Below are 9,639 nucleotides of genomic sequence, written 5' to 3'. Positions count from 1 at the left end.
GGAACGCCTTCACTCTCTGTAGTTTCCTGATCCAGTCAGTTTCTCAATGCCACTGACTGTGTTATATCCATCTGATGGATGAACATACAAGGGATTTTGTATGTCTATGAGTCTAGCCATACTTCAATTTCTTGGAACTTTTGAAACAGTTTTTTGTGAGAAGGAAAGTGAATGAGGTAAAAAATTCCAAGAGAAAGGATGTGTTCCGGGTATGGAACTGGAGGAGCCCTGCTTGGTGATGCTGCCCTGTCAGACAGAACGAACGTAAGCTAACCTCGGGGGTTTAACCGAGGAAACCCCCTCCGATGCCTAAGTCAGCAAATGAGATAATGTTCTAGAGAGAGAAAGTAGAGAGGGTTAAGAATTGTACTTGTATTGAACGTGTCCGCAAATGAATGGGGACGGCAGTATTTATAGGCGTACTATTCAGTACTTTGGCCTATTCAGATGTTGCCGCGTGTACGCTAGTGATGTACTTGTTTGTTTGTCCTTTTGCTTAACGACGTATCTATGTTGTCGTCTAGCAGGTCGTTGCCCCGCAGACCTAAGGGTCTGCGCGGTTCTTGAGGACTTGTGGTACTTTCAATAGGTACTTCCTGCGGTTGCTTTGCTTGATCTGTCTTATCTGACGTCCGATGGTCTGCTGTGACATGAATGATCTGCTAGGTCACTTCTACTCCGTACAACTAGTCCCCAAGAGTAGGGCTGACTACTTGGAGTTAGACCTGCTCTTTCAGTGTTCTTTGGCTGCATCCTGTATAACTAGTCCCCAAGAGTAGGGCTGACTACTTGGAGTTGGACCTGCTCTTTCCAGTCATAACTTGCGCGATTGTCTGTACGTTTTTTTTTTTTTTTTTAAACCGTCGTGGTTTTACTGTAGTTAGCATTTGGAAGGAAAATAAACCGTCATGGTTTATTGCGCCCCACGTGTCCTTCATCCAGGTAGGTGACTTGAAGGGTCTTCAAATCTTGGCCGTTTAATTCTCCTTTTAAATACGGGTTTCAGTTACTTTCTTTTTCTCTCTCCTCTTTCTTACCTTCTTCATTTTCTTACTCTCCTCTAACTTTACTTTGCTTTGAACTTAATTTCGCCATTTCCCGAGCACTCTAACTCCAAGTTCTTTGCTTTCTTGTGTTTTCGTATTATTCTGGTGATTTCGCATCCGCTGGTGGTGGTGTTTTCTTCTGAAATTGTCGAGATTTCCTGGGTTCGTGTTTTTCTTCGAGGGTTTCTAGTCCGCCATTGTTGAACCTTTTTCTTCGCCCTTCTCTTTTCCAGGTAATTCTTTTGCTTTTTCTTTGCTGCATTCTTTGGTTTTGCATGTACATTCAACTGTTTTAGTAATTTTTGTGGGTTTTTTGTGGTATGTGTTCTTTGAATGAAATGTGGGAGTGTTTGTGTTTTTTTTTTTTTTTTGCTTCGCCATTTCTGCGTTTCTTGGAGTTTTTCGTCTTCTTCTTCCTTTTCTCTTCTGTTTTTTTTTTTTATTTTTTTTTTATTTTTACATTGCATGTATATTTTTGTGTCGTTTTGCTCTTTTTTCTCCGTCGTTTTGCCTTGACTTTTCTCCTTCTACCCTTTGTTTATTCTTCTTTCTTTCTTCTTTTTTCTTTCAGTCAACATGTCTGATACCTCTGATAGTGCCAACCCTAGTAGCCCTGGGTATATGAGCGATTCCTCCGAGCCATATTCTCCTTCTTCCCCTTCCTCTGTCTCTTTACCCTCTGATGAAGAGGCTAGGACAGTAGCAGAGAATAGAACTAAGTCTATGCATGATGTTATCCCTCGTTCTGAGCCTGCGGTGATATCTATCTCCAGTGGGTCTTCCTCTGGGGGTGTGTCCCCCGTCGCTGGCAGGGCTACGCCTGTTGTGTCAGGGCCTACTCCTGCCCTTCGTCAACGTCTTAGAGAACTGCGCCATGAACATTTGGCCAGTGCGGTTCGATTGAACCCTCCCCTTAATGCCCCTATTGGGCTAGACATCCAACCCCTGGCCGAAGTAGCTTGGTTGGACAGTTTTGATCAACTAGACGGGCCTTTTATTGGGAGTACTGATGGGTCGTTGCATGTTTACCGCAGACGTTCTCCGATGGCAAGTGGTCCTAGCAGTGGTTGCGGCGACGCAGAGCATCATCCTGAGAATCCTATTCTCGAGGAGGTGGGGCTTCTCCGACCGTTTCCGTTGTATGTTGAGGAAGATCTGCCCGTTGGCTCCACTGAGAGTTATTTAGCTCCTGAAGTTTCATATGGTCCCTTAAACGCTGCGCCGGATGTGGATTGGCTCAAAGCAGCTCGTCAACATGATTATCCTGGTGTTGGAAGGGAGCTTTATGCTTTTCCCCCTGGATACGAGCTGGTTGTCCCCGCAGATGATGCTCGTATTACTGCTCCTCCCCCTGGTCATATTGGGTTGTATTCATATCATCTGGACTTTGGGCTGCGCTTTCCCTTGGATCCAACCTTGGCCAAATTTTTGAAGGCTTTTAATGTTTGCCTGGCGCAGCTTCATCCGTTTGCTATACGGACTTTGGTCTGCTACTTGTGGGTGGTGCGTTTCAAAGGCTTCCCTGAGACTCTCTCTTTGTGCAAACGACTGCACTGTATTCGAAGCAGTGATAATAAGGAAGGGAGCATTGGTTGGTTTACCACTTACACTGCTCGAGGCAAAATGACCTGCTTGGGCAACCCTACTGGGCAGAGGGATTGGAAAGGTCGATTCTTCTGGCTTCGAGTTCCCGCTGACTTTCCTTTGCCTCGTAGCTTTGTTCCTCCAAATGGCAAGATGGAGGGTGTGGAGGTTTTGGTTGGTCATAACTTGGAGGATGCTGCTTATGAGTGGTTCGACTCAGTGATTAAGCGCGACGCGAACGGAAAGGACGTCGGTCGTGCCCCTAAGAATTGGCTGCCTCAGTCGATGTATATTCTGCGGAATGATGTTCTTTCCGCTATGCACTTGTGCAACACTCATCCTCATGGTACATTTTTTTTTTTTTTTTTTTTTTTTTTTTTTTTTTTTTAGACCTTTTTGATATGAGCTCCCTGGGTTTAAATAACATCTTCTTATGTTTCCTTGTCCTGCTAGGTCGTCAACACCTTGATATGAGCTCCTTGGGTTTAGCTGTTGATGGAACCCCTCAGACTAACGAGCCAGCTGAAGACCCCGCCAATGCTTATCGTACCATAGCTGATGTTGTTGGCGGACGCAGAGCAAGCTCTCGACGCACTGTTCGAGGGGGGAGTTCTGCTGCTAGTCGTACTGCTAGAGGTGGGGGCTCTGTGGCTAGCCGCACTAGCAGGGGGGGGGGCTCTGCAGGAATAACCGCTGGGGCGAGCACCTCAACGCCACGTTCTGCCCCTGTTTCTCGGGCTACCCCTTCTATATCTGCCTCTGCTCGGCGTGGTCAGACCACACGGGGAGGAGGTAATATTGCGGGCCAACGTCGGCCTCGTCCTGAGACGGAAAGCGTTTCTGTTGACGTTACGCGAACTGCTGCAGACCAATTGCAATCTGCTCATCCTGACCAAGTTGTGAATTCCTCTATCTCCGAGCAGGTGGAGATTGTGGCCGAGGAGCAGGACGTCCCTTTTGTGCAGCGCCCAGGTAAGCGCATTTGCACTGGGGAGAGTTCTCGCTCGCAGGAGCAGGCCCAAGCTTCTGCCCCTGCTAACCAGAGCACCGCTTCTCTTCCTACTTCATCTGCTGCTCTTGCTGCTTACTTGGAGGAGCAACTGAGGTTGCCTGAGTCCTCTGTTCCTGCTTTTGTGAATATTAGGAACGGGGAATTTTTGGAGAAGGAGGCCATTGATGTTCGCCCTGCGGTGAACCCTGAGTTGGCTGCCTGTTTCTCCCCTGCGCCGATTAGCGATGACATCTTCGCTCCTCACTGGGATGTTAGAGCTAACGAGTCTTTGTATGCCAGCTTCCCAGAGAAAGGCGGAACGTTGGCATACCGGATGCTGAAGGGGTTAACACTGCCAGCTGACCGCCCCCTTGAGCGTGTTTACACCCCTGGGGCTAATGCCTGCCAGAAAGTGCTAGAGGTAAGAAGCTTTTGAATCTATGCTGTTTTTATACTTAGCCATTTTTTGCATGTTTTTGTACTTAGCCATTTTTTGCATGTTTTTGTACTTAGCCATTTTTTTTTATTACTTGCAGGCTGGGGTTGCTGTGAAGGAGCTCTGTGACTTCTTTTTTTTCTATCAGAGGAAGCATGATGAACATCTTGCTCTTCTTGAAGAAAAGGATAAGCAGATCCGAGACCTGACTTTGGAAAACGAAAGAGCATCCTCCTCCCTCACTATTGCCAATGCCAATGTTCAGACGATATCCGTCGAAAGAGACAACTTGGCTAGTGAGGTTGTAGCTCTGCGTCTAACTGGGGAGAATTTAGCTAAAGCTCAGGCGGAGGTGGAGGCGGAGAGGAAGCGCACTGAGGATTTGGCGGAGCAGCTAAGCTTTGTTGAGCAGAGGCATGCTGATGAGCTGGCAGAACTTCGCCTTTCTGTGCAGAAGGAGGTGGCTGCTGCTGTGCGAGAATTTTGTCGCTCTGACGCTCAGTATGCCCTTCTAACGCAGAGGTATGATGGCGGGTGGAAAGCGGCCTCTCTCATAATCAAGCACAAATATCCGCAGTTTGATTGGAGTTTAATCGAAGAGGACTGGCTTGCTGGCCTACACCTTACCATTCTTAAAGAACTGCGGGAGGCTGAAGCTGCTGAGGGTCATGCCGTAGAGCCTAGTGATGTGCCCGACTTCTGCGTCGAGAACATTCACCCTGGAGATTTGCCTTTCTCAGATGAAGATGATGTTGCAGGCAATGACGAATAATGGGTGTGGCGGCTATCCCCCTGTTCTTCTTGTGTGACTGGGCCTGTTATGTAATAGTTTAGTTTTTTAGACAATATTATTTAGGGTTTGCCCTGTTGGGTGGTGGCGTTTGTGCCATTCTGTTTTTGGAACAATTTACAGTTAGTTCATTTCTGCCTTTCTTCTCAGATATTCTTGAGCTGGGCTGGTGTATTTACTGCCCAGAGCCATTTTGTAGGGCTGTACTTTATTTGTTTCCTTGGTTTTTAATGAAGGTATAGCCGCCGGCATTTGATATACGTGTTTTTTCTAGGTACTTAGCCAATTTTTGATATCTTGTTTGTCTTTTGGAAGTTCTAGCCTTGATCAAAGTCAAGCTTTATAGCATGTTTTATTATTATCTCTCTTTCTGAATTGTCTTGGCTTTTGCCAAGGCAAACTTAGGGACTGCTCTGTGACATTTGTGCGGTATTCTAGCTAGCCTTTTGAGCTACCTTCAACCTTGAATTGCTTTGGCTTTGGTCAAGGCAAGAACTCGGACATTGCTTTGCGTATTTTAAATAAGCTTTTTGGGCTGCTTCCAATTTTGAATTGTCTTGGTTCTAGCCAAGGCAAAACTCGGAAATTGCTCTGCGATATTCTAACTAGCCTTTTGGGCTGTTTCCAATTTTGAATTGTCTTGGTTCTAGCCAAGGCAAAACTCAGAAATTGCTCTGCGATATTCTAACTTAGAAATTCATCATGACACTGTTCTTCAGCTGACTTGAGTGATCAAGTCAAGTCATCTGTTGAATGTGTGTATCATGACGTATTTCTAAGTTACGTCGTGCTTTGCTTATTACTTTATCTTTTCTTGGAACCGCCAAGCTCATTTTATTATATGTATTCTGTAAGAAGGAGTACAAAGAGGGATAATTTTGGCTTATCCTGCCTTATCATTATATAGGTCATCTGTACTAAACATAGTATTTTTTGAGCATGTTGGCGTTCCAACTATTCTTTAGCTCTTTTCCATCCATTGTCATAAGATGATATGAGCCAGGGGCTATCTCCCTTGTGATCTGGTATGGTCCTTCCCAATTTGCAGTGAATTTCCCCTCTGCCTTGCCCTTTCCTGTAGCTGCTGTTCGTCTAAGTACCAGGTCTCCCACATGCATAGGCCTGTGCTTGACTCTTTTATTGTAAGCTCTGCTCATTCTCTCTTTGTTTGCTGTGAGCCTCAGCTCTGCTAGCAACCTTACCTCTGGCAGAAGGTCTAACGATTCCCTCATGAGTTGTTCATTAGTGCTTTCATCATAGTACTGCACTCTGAAACTGGGCAGGCCAACCTCCACCGGTAATACTGCTTCTGTTCCAAAGGCTAACTTGTAGGGACTTTCTCCTGTCGCCTCCTTCTCAGTTGTTCTATTGGACCACAAAATTTCTGGTATGAGGTCTGCCCATGCACCCTTAAAATCCTCTATTTTCTTTCGCAGAGCTCCAAGGATCTGTTTGTTCGCCGCCTCGGCCTGTCCATTGCTCTGTGGGTGGCATACTGATGCGTAAGCAAATTTGATTCTTAGCTCTGCGCAATAATCTTTTACCGGTGTGCAATCGAATTGTGTCCCGTGATCAAAGACCAAACTTTCTGGGATGCCAAATCTTGTGATGATGTTTCTCCAGATGAAGTCTTTCATTCGTTTCGCTGTTATGCTTTTTGTGGGCTCTGCTTCTATCCATTTGGTGAAATAATCCACTGCCACGATCAGGTATCTTCTTCCTCCACTCGCGGCTGTAAACGGACCCAGGATGTCCATTCCCCACTGAGCGAATGGTATGGGATTGACGATTGGTTGCAGATCATTTGAGGGCTGATTGATTACTGGAGCGAACTTTTGGCATTTGTCGCATTTCTTCACGTATGATTGCGAGTCACTCACCATAGTTGGCCAATAGTACCCTGCCCTGAGGGCTTTCAAAGCTAGTGTTCTACCCCCAATATGATTACCGCATATGCCCTCATGAATTTCTTCAATGATTCTCTGTGATTCCTCCGTTGAGACGCATCTCAGCAGGGGTAGGGAGAAGGATTTTTTGTACAATCTGCCCTGGTAGATCACAAACCAGTGCTCATTTCGCTTTATCTTCTTCTGTTCTGGCTCTGCTGTGGGGAGACCCCTGCCAAGCTTGTATGATACTATACTGTCGTACCACTGAGGCTCTGTGCTGATGGCATTTACCATGGGTCTCTTATCGATACTCTTCTCTTCCTGTACTTCCACCATCACTGTTCTTTCCAGGTCTTGCAGCGAAGAGCTTGCTAATTTTGAGAGAGCATCTGCTTGGCTATTCTCTGCCCTGGGGACCAATTGGATCTCGAAGCTTTCCAACTGGGCTACTGCTTCTTTCATCAGTGCCAGATACCTCTGCATGGACGGTTCTCGAGCTTCATACTCGCCTTTATACTGACTGGCCACTAATTGGGAATCTGTTTTCAACACGATTTTCTTAGCATCCGCTGCCTTGCACATTTGAATGCCTGCGATCGCTGCTTCGTACTCTGCTTCATTATTTGAGGCTTTGAATTTGAACTTTATGGCATATTCAAAGACATTACCTTCTGGTGAAGTCATTATAATGCCTGCTCCTGACCCTGTTACTGCGGCTGAGCCATCTACATATATCTGCCAGGTCCCCAGAGGTTCTTCTTCTTCTTCGTACGATGCCTCAGCTATGAAGTCTGCTAATGCCTGTGCCTTTATGGCCGTTCTTGGCCTGTATTCAATATCGTACTCTGAGAGTTCTACCGCCCATTTCAGCAATCTGCCTGAGGTATCCAGCCTTCGCAATGATTTCTCCAAAGGCTGATTTGTCAATACTTGTACCTTGTGAGCGTCGAAGTATGGTTTCAGCTTCCTGGCAGCTATCATAATTGCGAAGGCCATTTTTTCGATCAGTGGGTACCTCTGCTCTGCGGGGTTGAGAATGTGACTGACGAAATATACTGGTTGTTGGGCTTTGTCCTTTTCCACTATTAAGGCTGCTGCTACAGTCTTTTTGGAGGCCGAGATGTACAACTGCAAAACATCTCCTACTTCTGGTCTGGCTATTGTTGGGAGGCTCTTTAGGTGATTCTTTACCTCTGCGAATGCCTTTTTTTGCTCTGCTTCCCACTTGAATGTTTTGTTGCCTTTCAGTACCTGAAAAAATGGGAGGGATCTATCTGCGGATTTACTGATAAAACGAGTGAGTGCTGCCATCTTTCCCGTTAATCTCTGCACATCTCGTATGTTCTTTGGCTCTGGCAAGTTGAGTATGGCCTCCACCTTCTCTGGGTTGGCATCTATTCCCCTTTCACTGACCAGAAATCCCAGGAACTTTCCTGACTTAACACCGAACACACATTTCTTTGGGTTTAGTTTCATGCCGTACTGTCTCAACGTAGCAAATGTTTCTCGCAGGTCTGCGATGTGATTGGCCTCTTTTTTGCTCTTGACTATGGAATCATCCACATATACTTCCACATTCCGGCCCTTTTGTTGTGCGAATATCTTATCTACAAGCTTTTGGTAGGTTGCACCCGCATTTTTCAGGCCGAATGGCATAGCTTTGTAGTTATAAACTCCAGCGTCTGTGATGAAAGCAGCTTTCTTACGATCTGATTCGAGTAAACTGATCTGATGGTAGCCGGAAAATGCATCCATGAAACTCAAGAGAGCGTGTCCACTGGTGGAATCAACCAGCTGGTCTATTCTGGGCAATGGGTAACAGTCTTTCGGACAGGCCTTGTTTAGGTCCGTGAAGTCTACACACATCCTCCATTGACCGTTTGCTTTCTTTACCATCACAACGTTAGCCAGCCATTCTGGGTAATCGCACTCTTCTATGAACTTGGCTGCTAGCAATTTGTTGATTTCTTCTTGGATGGCCACATTCTTCTCTGTCGAAAAATTTCTTTTCTTCTGTTTCACTGGCCTAACTTCTCTGCTGACATTCAGTCTATGGACCATAACACTGGGGTCAATCCCTGGCATTTCGTCCGCTGAGAAAGCAAATATGTCTGCGTGCTCTCTCAGCAGACCGATGAGGTTCACTCTGAGGGATAGATCTACGTCTGTGCCAATTCGAACCGTCCGGTCTGTCAACCCTTCCTCTAATTCTATCTCCTCAGTTTCGTCAGTTGGCGTAGGTTCCAACAGACCTTCCTCCCGATGTTCGAAGTTTTCCATGCTTAACAACTTGTCTTTTTTGCGCTCTGCTCTCTTTCTTTTTCGAGATTGGGGAAGTTCTTCTTCTGCCAGTGGTGGGGGTCTGGGTGGTTGTTTTAGCGCAGTGTGGTAGCACTTCTTGGCCTGCTCCTGACTGCCTTTTACCTTGGCTGAGCGGCCATCATTTGTCGTATACATCATGGTAAGGTGATAAGTGGAGACTACAGCCCCTGCGTCATGGATGAATGGTCTGCCCAGAATGACGTTGTAGGCTGCGGGGACTTTCACAATCATGAAGTCTACCATGATATCCTTGATATCCTTCCCTTGGCCAATCTGCACCGGCAAACTGACTATCCCCTCTGGTATCACTGTGGCTCCTGTGAATCCGATTACTGGGTAATTGACTGGTTTTACATATTTCTCATCAATTTGCAACTCTTGGAAAGCAGGCCAGAATAAGATGTTCGCAGAGCTACCTCCGTCTATCAGAATACGGTGGATTTTTCTGTTTGCTACATTCAGGGCTAGTACCATGGGGTCGTCATGGGGGTATATTATGCCTTTACAGTCCTCCTCTGTGAAAGTGCACTGCGGGATTTTTGGAGGGGCGGGCCACCTGCCAGAATTATGGTAATTAACCT

The 9,639-nt window shown here is 46.2% G+C and overlaps 1 protein-coding gene across 1 annotated transcript; it reads left to right on the top strand.

The window, feature by feature from the left end:
- The first annotated feature begins 3,031 nt into the window (after window positions 1-3,031).
- LOC130467946 (uncharacterized) lies at window positions 3,032-4,840 on the top strand. Its single transcript, XM_056837103.1, has 2 exons — window positions 3,032-4,042; window positions 4,158-4,840. The coding sequence occupies exons 1-2, from the start codon at window positions 3,032-3,034 to the stop codon at window positions 4,827-4,829; spliced, it is 1,683 nt and encodes a 560-aa protein (XP_056693081.1). The 3' UTR covers window positions 4,830-4,840.
- The last annotated feature ends 4,799 nt before the right edge of the window (window positions 4,841-9,639 follow it).

The sequence above is a fragment of the Spinacia oleracea genome, chromosome 2, assembly GCF_020520425.1.
Source record: "Spinacia oleracea cultivar Varoflay chromosome 2, BTI_SOV_V1, whole genome shotgun sequence".
Lineage (NCBI taxonomy): Eukaryota > Viridiplantae > Streptophyta > Magnoliopsida > Caryophyllales > Amaranthaceae > Spinacia > Spinacia oleracea.
Note: the sequence above shows the minus strand (reverse complement) of the source record. Positions and strands in the feature narration are given on the sequence as shown.